Consider the following 19,574-nt stretch of genomic DNA (forward strand, 5'->3'; position numbering starts at 1 on the left):
ATCATACTCTCACCATGGATGAAACCCACTTACAAACATTTCAATCAGTGATGAAGTTAAGATTTTTTTTTCCTAGAGTGGCTAAAATTTTTCCTAACATAATTATTTTTATGTGTTATATTCAAAATAATTTTCATCTATTTAAATATATGATATCTAAAAAAATCAAAATTTAATTTTAATTATAAAGGGATTAAAAAATAAATAAATTTTTAAAAGAAAAAATTAATTCAAAAGTAATTAATTCACACACGCACACGCACACGCACACGCACACACACGTACACATATATATATATATATATATATATATTCTCATAATATAAATTAAAATTGTAAAAAAATTAGAATGACCGACTTTATTTTACACAAATATTTACATAATATGAATCAAAATTTTAAAAACCTGGGGGAGACTATGGCCCCCATTAGCCCTCGTTGATTCCATCATTAATTTCAATGGCGTCTTAATTCCAAACTTACAAGATTACAAATGAGAAAACAACTGATCACAAAACGAATATTACACTATAGTGATCCCACTGAAATATTTTAAAAAGGTTCAACAAGTTTATTTCCAAAAAATACAAGTTTCATTGAACATTTTTTTGTAGTATAATTTCACGAAATTTAACAGAATTAATTAAATCACCAATATTAATTTTATACTAAAAGTTTATTGATATAAAAAATATTCGTATCTTTGTACAAAATTATCAAACTGAATACATAATGTTTGTAAGTATTTCATTTTGAAATAATTTTCATCTATTTAAATATATGACATCTAAAAATATCAAATATTAACTTTAATTATAAAGGAATGTAAATTAAGAAAAAATTAATTCAAATGTAATTAATTCACCACATACAGGCACATATAGCAATACTCAAACTTACCAGATCACCGATGGCAATAACTAACTATTAATTTAAGAAACTCGCAACTACGAAAGTCACATATCCAAAATTGAGGAGTCAGTTTGAATTATAATTTTCACAATTCTACATATCTTATTGTCATAATGTATTTTACTCTCACGATCATTCACAAAATTGATGATCACTAATCGATTTTACCTATTTTTATTTGTCATCGCACAAATTAAATACAGTGAAAAAAAGACTATGCATCATACTCTTACCATGGATGAATCCCACTTCCAAGAAATACAAGCCTCACCGAACATTTTTTTGTAGTATGAACTCCATAAAATTCAATAAAATTAATTAAACCACCAATATTAATTTTTATTGTAAAAGTTGATTGGTGTAAAAAATGTTCGCACCTCTGTACAAGATTATCATTTCGGATCCATAATGTTTGTAAGTATTTCATTCTGAAATCAAGTAAAACATGCAATTACATTTATTTTTATCCATATATAATTCATTTTCTATTATTATTTCAAAATCTATCTTCTGCAAAAATGCAATTCATGAATGATTTATACATTTTGTCATACTTTGAACTATTGTAAGACAAATTTTAAATTTTAATTATGTTGGTATGGTTTTTTTAACTGTTTTCAAATTTATCTTCTTTTTTAATTTCTTACAATAACATAAGCACCGTGCGTAACACGGGTATTCACGTTGGTTTATTTAGTATTTGGGGCGCAAATATGGAGACCCCTTGACTCTTTTTCTTTCTTTTCTTTAAGCATGTTGAAAAAGACCAGAAATCCCTATCCTTCATTCCATGTACAATTAAGACAGACTGGTATTGGTAGGGATTTAAATTGGGTGATATGTATGGATATTTTTTGTTCCTTTGCATGATAAAAGTGTCAAGACATGTACACTAACAAATATGCGAGTGTTAATATTAATTTTCTGTTATTTATCTTTATTCTAATTATATTCCAAGAATTGGAAGGATGAAGCTAAAATGAAAAAAGAGGTGGTAAGGATTAAGCTAGAGCTCTGAAACAAGAAACGAAAGTGATTACTTGTGAATAAATTGTCATGAGCTCTTTCCGAGTATACTTTGAAATGTCATACTGTCAATTTTGTAGTATTTGTCAGTCAAACTTTAGACCAACTTTTTGTGCATGTATGATAACATATGTAATTTACCAGAATTTTACATTCAAATTGAAGAGTAAATTTTTTTTTTTCCAAAAACAATTGAAGAGTAATGTGAAGGTTAGACATTTTAAACTGAATCTGACAAGAAAAGAAAAAAAAAAGGACATCTTAAAACTGAAAATATGACATCAAAGATGAAAGGAGTTTTTTTTTTTTTTGAAGGCTCTGCAAATTAAAACTAGAAAATGAAGCTCTTGAGAAACATTTTGTATAGAAAAAAGAAAAAGAAATTCTACAAGCATGACGTGGCAAAATGTGCTCCTATAGTTATTTCAACTGTTCTGCTGCTTCGCTCAACAGCCAGCCTCAAGAAACAAGTGATCATATAGGAGGGAGTAGCACTCTGGAGATTTCTGATAATATTTGTGGATAAGATTGCTCCAAAAGAAATGATCTCACTACCCAACGATACTGTACAATGCCTCACACGATGCAGATTCTAACTCCTGCAAACATGCAACCTTGCTGTCCGCGGGAGACTGGACTCAAAAGGTACCACACTTTCGAGCTTCCCATTCTTCTACTCAGTAACTCTGCACAAAGAATACATATTCAAAATGATCGTGTCAACTGCATGCCAAGTATATTTATCACTGTATTACGAGACATTCTTGAAGTTCTTGCTCTTTATTTTGACAAATTAATTGCTAGCATTCTTTAGCCAAGATGTACTCTGTTTACATGTCTCTACTTACTCATGGTTGCATCTTTCTGCAGATTATGGTGGATATAAGTCCTCGAATCTGTTGAATTATGCTCTTGAGCGAGGAGAGAAGAGTTCTGTGTTTGCCCAGGATTGCAGTCGCTATTCATAGTTTAGGTCAATTTAAGCCCAAACTGTTGGTAAATTAGTACCTATATATATATATATATAAATATATATGGGAGAACTTGGTGGGAACAGCCAGTCTCTGATTGGAGGGAAGGGGCAGAATGGATCAGCTACAAGCAAGTCACACAATCAGGCGTCATCCTCCAAGGTATTTTTCTAATTAATTCAGCTCGATTGTATTAGACAATTCTGGACTGTCCAAGTTTAGTTTTATCCGTCTACTGAGTAGATTAAAGTGCATTGATGCTGTATTCAGGCGCTGCAGTTGATTATGATCCCTCACTAGCTGCCAGTACTCATATCAGAAGCCATTTATAGTCTAAATGGACATAACTATGAAAGTGAATAATCTTGTAGTTTCTTGATGTGTGTCTGCGTATGATAGTTTGCACAGCATTCTGTATGACACTTTGGTTTGCCTCATCCTGCCATCGCGGCAAACCTGTCTTAATGGCTAAGCATGAATAAAAGTCAAATTTGAGAAACAATGGAGCATAGCAAAATTCTCATGATGAAAGATTCCACACTGGTTTATCCGTGTTTAACAATTTGATAATGTTCTGAGTTTTGCAGGAGTCAGTTTCTAATAAAGACCTAACTGCTCCAATCCCAGCTTCTGTAACTTCTGAAATACAATTTGGTTGTCTTGTTTGTTCGGGAAACAATAGTTGTCAAACAGTTCGTTCAAGAACAAAGTTGATGAACATTTTGATTGAGAAGGGAAAACCTCACGAGGTACACTCAGTTTTCAGGGATTTAACTGAAGAGGGACATAGACCATCACTTGTAACATATACTACTGTTTTAGCTGCTTTAACCCTCCAGAAACGCTTCAAGTCTATTCCTTTACTCCTTTCTAAGGTTGAGGAAAATGGATTAAAACCAGACTCAATATTCTTCAATGCCATGATCAATGCCTTTTCTGAATCTGGCAATGTCAAGGAAGCAATGAAAATTTTCAAAAAAATGAGGGACAAAGGATGTAAACCGACAATTAGTACATTTAATACGTTAATTAAAGGGTTTGGGATCATAGGCAAGCCTGAGGAATCCTTGAAACTGTTGGAAATGATGTCTATGGAAGAGAATGTGAAACCCAATGACAGAACATATAACATTCTTGTCCGAGCTTGGTGTAGTAAGAAAAACATACCAGAAGCATGGAATGTGGTTTACAGAATGGTTGCCTCTGGTGTGATCCCTGATGTTGTTACATACAATACAATAGCTCGGGCTTATGCTCAGAATGGAGAGACAAGTAGAGCAGAAGCAATGATCTTTCAAATGCAAAACAACAATGTAGCACCTAATCAGCGGACATGTGGTATCATTGTGGACGGGTACTGTAAGGAAGGTAATATGACAGACGCACTGAGATTTGTTTACAGGATTAAGGATCTTGGGGTGAATCCAAATCTTGTCATATTCAACTCTCTTATTAAAGGATTCCTAGATGTTACTGACACTAATGGAGTTGATGAGGTATGCTTCACCTTTTATTTGGACTTTCATTTCATCAAGTATCAATTTATCTGCCCCAAGATCAACTTGAGGATTTTTTCCTTTCCTTCTTGCTCTGAGAATGTTTCTCTCTCTCTTTCAGTTCATTGTATAGCTTGTATTTTTGGTTAGGTTGTGATATGTTTCATATCCACATGAACATAAACAAATTTGTCAAAGATAGACTAAAGTATAACCACCTTGGCCGTCATGATTCATAATATTAAGGTTTAAGACATTTTAACCATTAAAACTGCCAGGTTAATGGCAGAATGGACCACTTGAATCAGGTCATGAGGATGAGGATGAAATAAATCATGATTCTCTTCCCTTAATGATTTAAAAGTAGAGAGGGGAAGAGGGGTTGAAGTAAATAACCATCAGATGTTTGTTTAGTCTGGGCATTACTGGGTTGAAGTAGATAACCATCAGATGTTTGCTTAGTCTAGGCATTACTGAACTAAGATAGATGACTGATAAGGAGTTTTTATTGGTCACTAATATAGTTATGTAATGCATCAGATAATCTGACAAACTCCCAATCTTCTGATATCTGGGGAATTCTAATGAATACTTATGTGTTTCATGTCTGTATGAGCATTAACCATCTTCCAACTATTGCTCAAGCCCTTGGATTTCAACTGCTCGCTCTCTTGTTCTAAATTGCCACTGCTTATACCAAGTGTAACCTGTTGTTAGTGGGCTGGTTATGAAATGTACAGACACTGACATTGATGGAAGGATTTGGAGTGAAACCTGATGTGATAACATTTAGCACCATCATGAATGCATGGAGTTCGGCTGGACTAATGGACAAATGTGAAGAAATCTTTGACGACATGCAAAAGGCTGGCATTGAACCCGACATTCATGCATTCAGCATCCTTGCCAAAGGTTATGTGCGTGCAGGAGAACCTGAAAAGGCGGAGGCTCTCCTGGATATTATGGATAAATCAAGAGTGCACCCAAACGTGGTAATTTTCACTACAATTATCAGTGGTTGGTGCAGTACTGGAAAGATGGAATATGCCTTGAAGATGTACGAGAAGATGTGTAAAATGGATATATCCCCCAATCTGAAAACTTTTGAGACACTAATATGGGGATACGGAGAAGCAAAACAGCCATGGAAAGCAGAGGAGCTCCTGGAAATCATGGAAAATGTGGGTGTTGTGCCCCGGAAAAATACGATCCAGCTTGTTGCTGATGCGTGGCGTGCAATTGGTTTCCTGAACGAGGCCATAAGAATCTTGAATGGCACGCCAAATGATCAGCCGTTAATGGTGAATGCTAGCAATGGGAGGCCAGCTGAGGGCCAGGGAAAAGTACATCAGAAAGAAGAATCAATTGCTTCTTACTCCAATCTTTGGCAAATTCCTGGAACTATAGTGACAAATCAAAATGTGTCAGATGTAGTTAACTTGAGAAGCCAGACACTGCTTAAAAGATCAAAATTATCATCTGAAAGCCTCAGTATGGCAAACAAGTCCATGTTAGTCACTCGCAGTTGTGGGCTTAAGGTAAAATCATTGATGGAATTTCCCAGGCAATTCCAGATTCAGGTAGGCATCCACGAGTATGTGAATCCATGTAGATTGGTTTTCTGATACTGTCAAATTTCTTACTCCACACTGATGGAAGTTTTTTTTTTTTTTATTTAAGCCTCCTGCATGATCTATTACACACTCCAATGGTGCGAGAAAAGCTCTCAAAATCACCATCTGCCATATTTGACATACATTATTGTAGTCAGCTATTCCAGGCAGAGAAAGATACTGCAACATACTTCACTGTACTATTTCCTCAGACAAAAATGAAAAGAAAGTCATTCTCATGCTCTGCCTTTTCTTTCTTTCTTTCTTTCTTTTTTGGTTATTATTTTGGGGAGATACAACTACAACTATGATTGAATTACATCATTGTAGACAATTGAAAGTGATATTTTACACTAAAGTTGTCTCTGTTTTACACTTGCCCTGGGCAAGTAGTGAAATCTTAGCCAATTAAATCGAGCCTCCGGAGTTGTAGTTCTGATGGCGGAGTTGGAAGGTGAAAAAACTCAGGTTTTTATGAACTAGTAATGAAATAAACAGCATTTTTTTGGACAAATGTGTTTTGGTTTGGAGATGATTCAACCATTGACAGGTAATAATTGTCCACAGAATTCACACGGTGCATTTCTGATGGGATTGGCAGGCAGTTCACCTGTGCATTTTGTTATTCCATCCTATCGTTGCAAAATGCTTGTCAGTTTACTGGAGAGTTTGACAAATTATTTGAGCAAAAGTAAGAAAAGCACCAATCCTCTTCAAGGACAACACCTGTAAGCTGGTTTTTTCCCTTCGGTATCGACTTAGCATCAAAAGCATCCTACTTGAAATTCTGATGAATCCATAACAGGTCATATCTATTCTAAGAGTTTGTTGGATATTAGGATGAAAGGACTTGCACAAATCCATGTTACGCACCGACTATCGAAGGTATTTCCATCCATCGGATGAAACAAAAGGTTTCCGTGGCATCTTTAGTTGGAATCAAAGATAAAATGTGGCGGTATCTAACGAGATATTCAGTAGAAAACACCAAACTTCATGCAAACAAATAAAGAGACCACAAATGTGTTGGCTGAAGCTCTTCAAACCAAAAATTGTAACAGTGAGAGAGGAATTGGTATTGCTGGTTATGGTTCTGGTTAAATGAGTTGTTCTCATAATCTCAGAGAGATGCGCATCAATCCCAAGCATATACAAATTTAAATGTTGTTCTGGTCCTAACCGAGGAGATTCTAGTTTAGTACTTAACATTGAAATCTTAAAATTTACACGTCTCGTATTCAAAGCTTTTCTTCCCTCTCCACGTTTCTTAAATCGTATGCAAGAGTTGATTCGGTCTTTAGAACCTGTTATCAATAGGTTCTGATTTAGGAACATTTAGGATATATAGGTGAAATCCATTATTGATCTTCTTTGCGAAAAAAGGAGAATGAATTATTAAGTGTGTTTGGACAGGAGATTATTTGTTCAAATATATTTGCTTACATCTCCATTTTATTTTTTCAATTACCTTTTTATCTCACATACATCACATTACAAAAAATACTACAGCAAAAATATCTCAAATAATTTACAATCCAAACACACGTGTTTAACAAAGTACGGAATTTATTCCATGCAAGGAGGAATATTTAAAGGCTACAAATTTAAGTTCTTGTTTGGCATAACCATGTATTCTTATTTTTATTGAAATTGGAGACTAGTGACTATGTTGCCTTTTGTATTTTTTTTTTTTTTTTTTTTTGGAGGAAATGATGCACACGTATTCCTGCAGTAATATTTAGGGCATCCCAAATTTTATTTTTGGTTAATTGCTCTAAACTGTTTTACACCGGAAAAAGCTTCATTTACCGGAAGGGAAAAAAAAAAAGTACTACTAGTAAACACCTTATACCTAAAAAGATTAATATTCCGCGTTAATGAACATGAAGGCAGTGCTAAAAGTTATCATGACAGTAGACAGAATCGATAGTTTATGACAGAGCAACATGATGGCTCTACAGTTCCTCCCTCAATCTCCTATTCTTCAAGCTCAAGGCCACATCTTCCCAGGTGTCCGTTGCTTCAGTCCCTCCAAAGATTCAAACTTTATCCCCCTAAGCTCAAGCCCTCTTCTCAAAATCCAACAATACCCTCTCCCCAAGCTCCTAGCTTGTAAATTCTCAAGAAAATCTCAGTTTCACAGATTCCAGTGTAAAGGGTTTAAAGACACCAATCAAGAGAGCAAGGTTGTCTTGGACACTAAAGAAGGCGGCGGCGGCGGCGGTGGTGGAGACGGAGGAGATGGTGATGGAGAGGATGGGGATGTGGAGAAAGGTTCTGAATTTTTGCCAGAATGGTTGAATTTCACTTCTGATGATGCAAAAACAGTTTTTGCAGCATTGGCTATATCACTTGCATTTAGGTCATTTATTGCTGAACCAAGATATATTCCTTCATTGTCCATGTATCCCACATTTGATGTTGGGGATCGAGTTGTAGCTGAAAAGGTAGTACTCTTGTGCCATTTGTTTGTCTTTAATTCGTTTAGTATTATAATCTCTGCTTGTGAATTTGAACCTTTATTATGTGAAATTGAAATCAAGACTTAGAAATCTTTTAGAACCAAAACTGAGGCTTATGTCGTACGAGGATGACATCATATTTGATATTCAGGAAGTGTTCTAGGGAGAAAAGACAATATTGAAGAATCAATTTCGATATTTGACTGCTTAGATTTTTTGTTGATGAAGAATGATGAACTTAGTTGACCAAGTTCCAGACACTGCTTGGTTTATGAGAAGCTTTGGTCAGCTGCCTTGGCAATTGCAGATAGGTTTAATGTGATTCTATGATTGTGACTGTTGACGTTTTCTCCTTGGTTTAGCAGTTGCAAATAAACTCATTCTGACTCTTGTTCTAAGTTAATGCTTGTTTCAGCTGGCTTCGGTTTCTTATGTTCTATTATGGTCATGATTTTAAATGTTCACTAATAGTTTGTACTGATAAAGAAGTTGAAAGTTTTATCCTGTGTTGATTATCTGAAAAGACATAACCATTGTATTGAACATCTCTTCGAATTATCAGAAGTGAAGCCAGCAAGGATGCTAATTGCCAGTGGGTTACAGAAACACATCATCCATGTTTGCAATCTTCTGAACTATGTTTCCAGCATGTGTTTTACGAGCATGTAATGGTTTTGAATCCTACAGCCTTCATAGTTGAAAGAAAGCTTTCTATATTTATATTTGGCACTTATATTTCTTAGGATTGCTAGTGAAGCAACAAAGTGAGAATCTTGATAGCATATTCAGTTACTTTCACCTTCAATATTTCCAGGTCAGTTACTATTTCAGAAGGCCCTGTCCCAATGATATTGTAATTTTTAAAAGCCCTCCAGTTCTCCAGGAAGTAGGGTATACGGATGATGATGTTTTCATCAAACGAGTTGTTGCAAAAGAAGGAGATACTGTTGAGGTATCTCCTCTTTTCCTGTTGTGGCTCTCAGATATGCATTACTGTTTAAGCTGTGTTTTAATGCTAATCCGGTGCACTGTTAGAATTGCCATTGGGTTTGATATTCAGATGCCTGGTCTTAGAATAATAGTTTGTCGCGACTTATTGGTTATGCAATCTTTTTTGATCAAAAAGTAAGAAATAATTAGAAACTGTTTGTTGTTCTGAATTACATAAATTGAGATTGTTCACTTGTATTCCTATCTTCTAATCATGGAAAGCAGAATAAATTCACATGCAGATACTAGAGTGACGTCAAAAGGGACCTTCTGCAAATTATTGTGTCTTGTTTAGCAAATTGGGCACCTTTTATTCAGGATTCTTTTACAAAAACATGTATTACTTCATTTTACCCAAGTATTATTTCACATTAGAGTTAAACTTGCCATTTTTATTCTTTCTTTCTGTATACCGGAACCATCATGAAACTTTGGCGCTGGAATAGTTGTTTGGAGAAGATGCTACAGTATATGGATTAGTTGTGTGCTTCATACAGGATAATCGTGCCTAGAGATGGGCCCAGTAGACCTTCCATGATCTGCCACTAACTCGTGGCTTCTGGTCCTCAAGCACTGGTATTTTGCTGTCATAATTGTATACAAGGTGAAAGGGAATTAGCCAGATGGTGGGACTTGTATGATGTTAGACTTCCGTCTTTCTGGAATTGCTGGCTGGAAAATATTTTGTTTTCTTCTGTTGTTTGACTATTTTAAAATGTGTTTAGCATCCATTTTCTTAAACTTATAGTTAGTCTCAGCAAGATGGTAAACAACTTTTACTCATCTTGGACAATCCTTTTTTGTGCAGGTTCATGAAGGGAAGCTTGTGGTAAACGGGGTAGTAAGAGGTGAAGATTTTATTCTTGAAGGCCCCAAGTATGAGATGACAGCGATTGTAAGTCCATTTTGTGTTCATTTTATTGCTTTGATTTCTGCTCTGTGTGGCTCCTATTCAGGATGGTGTTTTGTGTGTTAAAAGAATATATATTTTTTTTGAAGCATACAAGGATTTTGATCCATAACACTAACTGAGCAAAGACTTATCCCAATTAGGACGGGGTGGTTCTAAGCTGTAATGTTATGTATTGGTATTATGATTTTAGATGTTTTGATTATTCCATGGACTCGGAATTTGAATTTCTCATAAAGATAGTGTTTAATCTTTGTGCAGAGGGTACCCGAGAACTCAGTTTTTGTGATGGGTGATAATCGAAATAACAGCTATGACTCACATGTTTGGTAACTTTATTTCCTTCTTTTGTGGAGTTGTAGATATCATTTTAATGCTTGTTATTCTTTAAACTTGTTTTTAACATATGTTCCTTTTTTAGGGGTCCCCTGCCCTTAAAGAATATTATAGGGAGATCGATATTTCGATATTGGCCTCTAACTAGGATAGGTAGCACAGTGCTTCCGGAAAGCTGTGTCTTTGACAAGCAGGAGACTAGTTTGGCAGCAAATAATACACCATCTGAGTCGCCTAATAATTGAAGGTGCAGATTTGTTCTCCTTTGTATTTCTCAATTTTAGAGAAAATGTTAATTAGCGATAGGAAGAGTAATATCTCATAGAGATGGTATAATTTATCAAGGCCTTGTTACTAATTTCCTGTGCATGTTCCTTTGTGTTCATTGCACCATATGTAGCCTTAGAAGATTCCCACTCCCGTCACCTGCCCGTGATCTCTGGGCCATTTGATAGATACAGCTGATTGTTTGTAATATTAGTACCTGATAAAAGATACATTCTTTTCATTGAATGCCATGTTTTCTGGGGTTGGAAATGCCTTGTGTATCCAAAACAGCAAATGAGATTGGGATGATTCTTCATCGATGTTATGTATCATTGTATCTTACATAATTTGGGAGAAATATTTGGAGTCATTTCGTTATCAAACCCTGTATCTTCTCTGGTAGATTGCGATGCATAAAAACTGATTAATGTTGATTCAGTGAATTGACAAAGATTGGAAATCAACAGCTTCTTGTCACTCTTTGCATATGGAATCGTTGCAGTGAGAATGTGAATATCTGTCGTGGCCTGGATACCATCTTCTAGCTTAGGTTACCCCTGCTCTATGTAAAATCATTACCAGGGAGTAAAGTAATGTAGAAAAAGCATTAATTTGAGTGCACAGCAACATGATTAGAGTTCTTCAATGTACTTGACAAGGATTGACAACTCTGTTGGACTGCAGCCAGCTTTTTTTGCACAAGTTGTTGGCTACCGAGCCTTGTCAGCCGATAGCAAACAACTTAAAAAAAAAAGATTTTTTCCGTTGTCAGGCTGTGTCAGACTGAAAAAAAAATTTTTGACTGACTTTTGGTGCTGGGCTGACACAGCCCGACAGCCATAGATTTGCAACAGAACCTTGTCAGAGCCGTAGATGTCCGAATTTTTTTTTTCTCGACCATATTCTGAGTAATTAGCCAGATTTTTTCCCCCCCGGAGTGGGGAGAGGGAGGGGGAGGGGGGTGGGGTGCAGCTAATTGCTCAAAACATTTCAGGTGCCATACAAGTAAGTATTTCTGCGAATTTACCACTTCTGCTTCTGCCTGTTCATTTACCGAAGTTGGACACCTCAAGCTTGATACCTTACAGTAGGGTAGTTATATTGTGGAGACGACTAATAATTGATGTTCTAACAATAGTGATCAATTATGTACAAATAAAACACTACAGTTAAAGACTTTAATAATTGCTTCCAGATTCTTGAGAATTGCATGAGCTATGGCTAGAACAAGCTTTACTGGAGGTTAAAATTATAACGTAGGGCTTCTTTGCAGTTCGCAGTTAATTAAATATACAAGAATCTGGGTGAAATTTGATTTCCTCCATGCGTTCAGTATTGAAGACCATGGAACAAGAGACGCGCTTTTGGTATTTGGTCTTGACCAACTTACCAACTAGATACCCCAGTGATTGGATTTCCATGTTCAACTTCAGTGGAACCTCTGTGTCATCATCATCTAATGTTGCCCCTGCACCATAGAGAGGAATGCTACGCCCATCTAGGTTCACTGATATGGTCCTTGAACTTGTTCTTGGTTGATAATATCTCTTCAACTTCAAAAAACGAAACGCAAACTGTCAATGAAACAGGAATTTTACCAAAAAGAGAAGCTCTTACTTTAGGTATAAACATTGTTCTGTGAGGCAGGCAGAGACGGTATTGAGACGCTTACCTCACCAGTTGCAACTGTCATTTCGAAATACATTAGATCAACCATCTTGGATCCGACATAAATGCCAAAGAATGTAGCAGGGTTGCGAATGGACATGGTTGCTGTACAGTTAACTGTAAGCAACTTGGTTGGAACACCAGTTCGATCGGAGCCTTGCCCGAGATAAAAGTTGTGTACTCTCAAGCTCTGGTATTTCATCAAGATACAGACGTTGCAAGGGCACAAGTAAATTACTGTAAGCTCTGATAATTCAACTAGTTACACGTTCGTCAAATGGATATAATCTCTGACATGAAAACTTAAAATTGTGAAAGGGAGAAGTTTCAATTTAATACTAACGTTAGCTCCAATTTTTCTCTGCAAAGATCTTCGTTGATAGTGGCATTATCTATGTATGAATCAGTCCAGCAAATTAATGAATTATGTAAAGGATATACCTTCATGGTGATTTGAGGTCTGTAAGGCCTACTAGCGGCCCAGATGATCACGCAACACGCAGTAAAAACCACGGCAACCCCCACAAAAGCTGCTAATAAAGGTGACCTTTTCTCATCATCTTCATGCGAACCATCATAAACACCCTCCTCTTCAACTAAACTGCATTCTTGCCATCCCTTGCCACTTCTCTTCCTGCTGATCCTCGGCCATCGCCAATTCCCCGAGACCCTGCTGGCCGACGAAGATCTGGGATTGGATTGCCTCCCATAGGTTGAGGTACGAGGAGACTCCATTGGGCTACTACTACTATTGTAAGCTGGGGTGGCTTGACAAGAAGCGGTAGCAGATGCTTTGTCCGCATCGTCATGGGAATCGAGAGAAGGGCTTTGTACGTAGTACACGGGAGGTTTAGGGGAGGCAGGGTAGGAGGATGGTGGGGATAAGGTTGCAAAATCTGATTCAGACTTGGCGTGTATCATCTTCCCAAGCTATAAATGGTATCTTTCCACTTCAATGCAGACAGAAACAAGCGAATATTTCCCGGCCAAATTGAGTACAAGATGCAATTACCAAACCCATAAGCAGTCAACAAGAAATAAGGTCTTCTATTTTGCCTTCAAATTGGGTACAGCTGCATGGAGTATGCTACTCGCCCTCCCTACGCCTCTCCAATGATCAAATGATTGAAGAAAGTTCAACTCGTTTTTCTCCTTCCTGTGATGCCACACAACGGAAAATAGGGTGCATGCATGTGTTGAGATGATTGCAGAAGCCAATCAAAGTAAATCATGAAAGAAGATATTTGATTTGGACTGAAACTGATCTGGGACTTGCTTTAACTTCTTGTGGGTTTTTTTGGTGGGGGAGTCTTTCTGTGCCGTGTTATACTAACGGAGAAAAGTAGGTAACTGGTACGCCTTTTTCTCTGATTCGTAACTGCCGAATAGATTGTCGAGTAGGACTGATTCAAACGGTTTCAGATCCTTTGTCCCCAAAATAGTCTCTGTCCTCTCTGTTCCTTTGTTGTATAGCTGCCACGTGTCTCTAGTCTTTTGTTAACCCAAACTCAAATAAAACGATAATAATTGGTTTATAAGTTTTGTTAACCCAAATTCAGAGAACCAAATTCCAAGAAAAGGAGGTACGAATTAGTTAAGATTTTGTAGTGCCCGAATATATACTTGTATATTCAATCTTATATTCATATTTTCTCTCTTTAATATATATATTCCAATTTGAAGGTTCAATTGCAATATTGCGTGGTAAAACATCAGACATTGTATGTGCCATGGTGGAAAATGCGAGCCTCACAAGTTTATGTTTCTTTTTTGTGTTAAAGAAAAAGTTTAATTGTTACAAGGGTCAAGGAAGCAAGAGGGGAAAATAAGGGAAAGTCCTGAATCTAACCATAAACATGCTATTTATTCAGACATTGTTTGAAAAGCAATTAGTTTTGAAAAAAAAAATAATTTTTTTTCGTAAATATATCTCTCAATCACCTTTTTATCTCATCTACACGCCTACTACTAGCTAAATTGGACTTAAGACGCAAGGCTTACAATTTGTGAGCGAAGGAAAGAAGATTTTATGAGGTTGAGGAGACGAGCCTAAGGATCTGTTTGATAACATAAAAAAGTGGTGAAACTGAACTTTTTCAGACATTCAGATGTTTTGGGTGTTTGATAAGTAAAAATCCATCTACTGAGCTTGTTAAGCGGTGCTAAACTTGTATGTATTTTTTTTCAGTACAAAAATCGTAACTGAATGTTTAATTCTGATAATAATCAATAGAATTACTTCAACTACCTTATTTTATCTATCAAATCTACTTTCATTTGTTAATTATATTTAAAATTCTTATCTAATTAAACAATCTGATATTCTCTATTCAAATCCCTTATATAATTAAATAATTTGATATTTTCTATCTAACGGTTTTCTACTTCTTTTTTATCTCTTTTTAATGACTTTCACATCTTCTCCATACTTCTCATATAATATATTTCATCTTTTTTATATTAATTTGATTTAAAAATAAATATTGTCATTTTCATACCTAACAAATTTAAGTTAATTAAATCATAGGTTCTATTTCCTTTTTTGGATGAAAAGATATAAGGGCAAAATTGTACAATTTAACTTATTAAGCATTCAGTTATAGATGTTTATCAAACAGTATAAATAATTTCAACATTCAAATTCAGACATTAATATATTCTTTTCGGTGCTTCAAATTCAGCAAATTAATTGTTTCAGTATTCAGATTTCAGAATTCAGATTCAGTTTTAACATAAGTTGTCAAAGTTGTTACCCCTTGCTAAGCAGTTGAAATCCGCAACGCATTTGGCCCAAAATGAGTCCACTCTATACTTTTGAAGCCCATGGCCCATACAAGGATTCAAAAGACTAGCCCAAGTTCAGCACAATTAATAATACGGCGCGCGAGGAGAAGGGAAGGCGGCAGAAAACCCTAGCTCCCTCGTCCGTTCCTCCCCAAACACCAAAACCCTCTCGCTATATCTCCGTGTATAAGTAGGTGGCGAGTCGATAGAAGTATCAGCAGCACTAATATTTTCGTGGGGATCGTTGGGTTGGGGTAGGGCTAGTCTTCTGGTTCTATGATTCAGTTCTATCTTTCCTTTTCTCCTTTTTCTGTATTTGTAGGTAAATCGAAAGCCTGTTGGAGCATGTGAATTTTCCTCCATCCATATTGTTTGTGATTTTATTTTCTGCGTTTGGGCCTATGATTAAATTTCATCAAAACATTGACAAGCATATGTCTGAATTTATGCTGTGTTGACAGATCTAATCTTCTCAATGAGGCCCTCTACGTTTCTTCTGTTCTGTTTTTATTTTGGGGTTTTCTTTTCGAGTATGTGCTCTCTCTGTTCATTTCAAGCAAAACTTTGGTTGACATGATGATTATTTTTCATTTATTATCGTGATTTTTTAAAAAAATTCCGTTTGGAGTTTCCTTTTGTTTTCCCCAAATGCTTTCTTTTTCTTTTTAAGATGAACGTAATAGAAGAATGCCAATGATGATTTACAGTGATGATGTTATGTATGAGAAATCAGGGATTACAACACCACTCTACTGCCTTCCTTCTGAGGCAATACTACTTTATTCTTACTCTATTCCCTTTTTTTTCATCTCTTTTTTGTTTTGTTTTTAAAATTTTCACTTTAGCCGCGTTTAAGTTTGATTCTTCATTAACCAGAAGGTATAACACAGGGCTACTTTTTCAAACTTGTTTTAGACGAGGAATTAATCGAGTCATGGGAGATTGTGAAGTCAGGTGATGATCAGAAGCATAGTTCAAATGATAAATCATTTTTTAACGTGATTATAAAATTTCTAAAGTCTTTCGCTCCTATCTGATGGCACTTCTGACTCCCATGAAATTATTTCATTTAGCTCTTTAATTTTTTTTTTCTTTTTTCTTTTCCTTCATTAATGGTTAATCAAAAAGTATCGTCGCTGTTTGTAGTATTTCTTTTTTTCTGGAATATTGCAGAAGATTTTTTTTTTTTGAGGGAAAGAGTTACAGAAGATTCAACTTTTTCCCTCTTTTGGGGACAGTGATGAATAAATCATATTGGTCTCGTTCGGCGTAATGGTGTTCAATGCGAATACCTTGCCGACCATCCTGATATATCACCACCCATAAACTGAGTCCCCCTACTCACAAATTTGTATTTTTGTTTTCTGAGTTCTTTTAACATTTTAAACCTTGAAAGCTCCTGAATTTGTCTGCAATACAATGTTGCTGTCCGAGTCTAATGCCCCCGAATCGTGCAACTTTAAAGAGAAATTGTACAGAATGCTAAAAGTACTCTTTTTTAAGTACTCTATTTTTTTTCTTGTCCTAAACAGCATACTGCTTCTAACATTCATGCTTGGACAAAGTTTGTTTATCAGATAATTTAGTGGCAGTTCAGCAACATGAATGGATGAGCTTGGTATCAGATAATGGAAGTATGCAAACGAAGATGATACGGAACAATAGATGCTGCATATGCTGTGTGAGGACAGACATCAGGTTGGAAAAACGAAGTAGATGAAAACCATGGCAGAAACACAAGTAAAAGAACCCAAAAAAAAAAAAAGAGCGCTTCTCTCTCTCCTGGTTCTAAGGCCATTAGAAAAGAGAACAATCAAACCAAGAAAAAGGCCGATGATATGGCATAATTTGGATTATTAGATTTTTGAAGATGGAATCTACTTAAGTTTTGGCCAAGAAGGCTCACAATTGGGCGAAAAAAAATGCAATCTCTGCTTATCCGACCCAATACGAGCAACACGACAGCCTTAATTGGTGTGCCAAGAAGTCTGCTAATTCATTTGCCAGCCCATGCGAGAAATTCTCCTAGTTAGAACCTTAACCAAATTTCAACAAGGGCACCTCGCCAAAGGCGAAATGCGTGCGCTGATGAGATTGCACTGTGCTGTAAATTTACCTCAAATGAACACCCAAGGCGGTAATAAAATCCTTAACAAGTTTTTTATTTTTTATTTTTTGGGTGCGTGTTTGTACCAGAATGGGATAAAACAAAAAACCGAATTTCAAGTGATTGTAAAAGCTTTTTTACCGGAGGAAAAATTTGACGTGATTAGCATGTTTCAAAATTTTTTTAAAAAAAATGAAGGCAGAGAACTTTCAGTCAATTTGCCAATGCTTTTAAACAAGTTAAATGAAGAGCCTTTAAATATCTTAAATACACGATAATGAATTCCATGAACATGTGCTTCGCACACAGAGATTGACTCCACGGAGCCACGTTCATTGGGTAGGTTCTTCGTATGATATACAAACTCAAGTTCTTTTGGTCATTAGGACCGTGGCTCAAAAGGTTAGATATTAGGTTTGTTTGGATTGCAGTTTATTTGTCAAAATATATTTGCTTACATCATCATTACAATTTCCAACACACCTTGGGTTTGTTTGGATTGTGAATTATTAGAGATATTTTTACTGTAGTACTTTTTGTGATATGATGTATGTGAGATAAAAAAATAATTGGAAAGATAAAAAGTGGTGTTGGAAATTATAGTCCTACAATGGATGGTGTCTCGAATCATTGAATCCCTGCGTCCTAAAGAACAATAGGCAAAATAATTCTGTACATCGTACAATTTTTTGCAGGATCACTTTCGATTTCAAGAAATAGTTTATACAAGGTTTTCTAAACGATAACATGTTATCCCGTAAATCAGAATCATGAAATGTTTGTTGTACCATTAGTTACAATATCATAGCTCGTTTTTCCTAATTCTCTAGCAAAGATGGTGCAGGTTTTTTCACTCTTCCTGCGAGGGTAAATGGATACGTTCTTCAAGAATTGAATGCCCGGGTACTTCGACTCTGAACACAGGCGTTTAGGTTTAGCACAATACTAAAAATCGCATGGAGACTTGTACTAAGGTTGGACTTAAAGTTGGATTAAACACGCTTCGCAATTCAAGAACAGAGAGTGTTTGAATCAGTCCTACTCGACAATCTGTTCAGCAGTTACGAATCAGAGAAAAAGGCGTACCAGTTACCTACTTTTTCCCCTGTTAGTATAACAGCTTCAAATCCTCTGTCCCCAAAATAGTCCTTGTCCCCTCTGTCCCTTTGTTGTACAACTGTCATGTGTCTCTAGTCTTTTGTTAATCCAAATCAAATAAACCGATAATAATTGGTTTATAAGTTTTGTTAACCCAAATTCAAACAAACTGACCATCTTTAGAAATTTTGAATTGTGAATTGGCAAGGGTTTGATATTACAAACCAACATGATAGACCATGGTTATTCAAGTATTAGCAGGGTTTTTAGGTGTACTTAGTAAGAGTGGCTGAAATTTTATTACTATTCTCTTATTTTTATCCAGCAGATAATTTTGGAATTTGATTCTCAAAAAATCAAAATCACATTCTATCATATTTCAAACTATTGTTAGACAGATATTACATTTTAATTATGTTGGTACAATTTTTTAATCTTTTTTATTCACCATTTATTTTCATTTTTTTCAATAATGTCAATACCGTACGTAGCAAGGGTATTTATACTAGATATTGGAATTATAAATTGGAATTTGGTTCTCTAAATTTGGGTTAACAAAACTTATAAACCGATTATTATCAATTTATTTGAGTTTGGATTAACAAAATGCTAGAAACACGTGGCAACTGTACAACAAAGGGACAGGGAGGACATGAACTATTTTGAGGACAGAGAATCTCAAGCCGTGGTGATGGTGTTGTCTTTTGACCGTGTAGGTTATTTATTTATTTATTTTTCATCCTCCTAACTTTTCATAATGCCCCCTCTTTCTCTTTTTAACTCCCCCCGTAGACTTAGCAAACTTCTATAATGATTTAGATCATCTGTTACGGAGCCAAAATCTACTGTAATCGATTTCCACATATCCGTCCGTACAACTTTGGAATCCGTCAACAAACTAGGTGAAAACACACTAAAATAAGTAAAAGTCATA

The 19,574-nt window shown here is 35.8% G+C and overlaps 3 protein-coding genes, 1 long non-coding RNA gene and 3 other non-coding genes across 9 annotated transcripts; 6 read left to right on the plus strand and 1 right to left on the minus strand.

The window, feature by feature from the left end:
* Nucleotides 1-2,411: 2,411 nt before the first annotated feature.
* On the plus strand, nucleotides 2,412-6,257 carry LOC113692725 (uncharacterized). Of its 2 annotated transcripts, XM_027211241.2 has the most exons (5): nucleotides 2,412-2,583; nucleotides 2,809-3,071; nucleotides 3,497-4,405; nucleotides 5,146-5,985; nucleotides 6,086-6,257. In XM_027211241.2, exons 2-5 carry the CDS (start codon nucleotides 2,973-2,975, stop codon nucleotides 6,095-6,097), a joined length of 1,860 nt encoding a protein of 619 aa, XP_027067042.2. In that variant the 5' UTR covers nucleotides 2,412-2,583; nucleotides 2,809-2,972; the 3' UTR covers nucleotides 6,098-6,257. The 2 variants fall into 2 exon arrangements, with proteins under 2 accessions (XP_027067042.2, XP_027067039.2); XM_027211238.2 differs by having other exon boundaries at nucleotides 5,146-6,257.
* Nucleotides 6,258-7,880: 1,623 nt separating this feature from the next.
* Nucleotides 7,881-11,253, plus strand: LOC113691312 (chloroplast processing peptidase). Of its 2 annotated transcripts, XM_027209413.2 has the most exons (5): nucleotides 7,883-8,465; nucleotides 9,295-9,432; nucleotides 10,279-10,365; nucleotides 10,642-10,709; nucleotides 10,802-11,253. In XM_027209413.2, exons 1-5 carry the CDS (start codon nucleotides 7,965-7,967, stop codon nucleotides 10,959-10,961), a joined length of 954 nt encoding a protein of 317 aa, XP_027065214.2. In that variant the 5' UTR covers nucleotides 7,883-7,964; the 3' UTR covers nucleotides 10,962-11,253. The 2 variants fall into 2 exon arrangements, with proteins under 2 accessions (XP_027065215.2, XP_027065214.2); XM_027209414.2 differs by lacking the exon at nucleotides 9,295-9,432 and having other exon boundaries at nucleotides 7,881-8,465.
* A 718-nt stretch (nucleotides 11,254-11,971) lies between these two features.
* LOC113691452 (uncharacterized) lies at nucleotides 11,972-13,716 on the minus strand. Its single transcript, XM_027209587.2, has 3 exons — nucleotides 13,093-13,716; nucleotides 12,656-12,841; nucleotides 11,972-12,536 (listed from the first exon to the last, which is right to left on the minus strand). Exons 1-3 carry the CDS (start codon nucleotides 13,570-13,572, stop codon nucleotides 12,264-12,266), a joined length of 939 nt encoding a protein of 312 aa, XP_027065388.1. The 5' UTR covers nucleotides 13,573-13,716; the 3' UTR covers nucleotides 11,972-12,263.
* A 1,821-nt stretch (nucleotides 13,717-15,537) lies between these two features.
* On the plus strand, nucleotides 15,538-17,606 carry LOC113692280 (uncharacterized). The gene is made up of 2 exons (XR_011815802.1): nucleotides 15,538-16,923; nucleotides 17,013-17,606. It is a non-coding gene; the product is annotated as an uncharacterized lncRNA (long non-coding RNA).
* On the plus strand, nucleotides 16,124-16,206 carry LOC113694383 (small nucleolar RNA U83). Its single transcript, XR_003449339.1, has one exon. It is a non-coding gene; the product is annotated as a small nucleolar RNA U83 (small nucleolar RNA).
* LOC113694376 (small nucleolar RNA snR60/Z15/Z230/Z193/J17) lies at nucleotides 16,381-16,480 on the plus strand. The gene has a single exon (XR_003449332.1). It is a non-coding gene; the product is annotated as a small nucleolar RNA snR60/Z15/Z230/Z193/J17 (small nucleolar RNA).
* Nucleotides 16,668-16,770, plus strand: LOC113694377 (small nucleolar RNA Z43). Its single transcript, XR_003449333.1, has one exon. It is a non-coding gene; the product is annotated as a small nucleolar RNA Z43 (small nucleolar RNA).
* Nucleotides 17,607-19,574: the final 1,968 nt, after the last annotated feature.

This window comes from Coffea arabica, chromosome 6c (genome assembly GCF_036785885.1).
Source record: "Coffea arabica cultivar ET-39 chromosome 6c, Coffea Arabica ET-39 HiFi, whole genome shotgun sequence".
Lineage (NCBI taxonomy): Eukaryota > Viridiplantae > Streptophyta > Magnoliopsida > Gentianales > Rubiaceae > Coffea > Coffea arabica.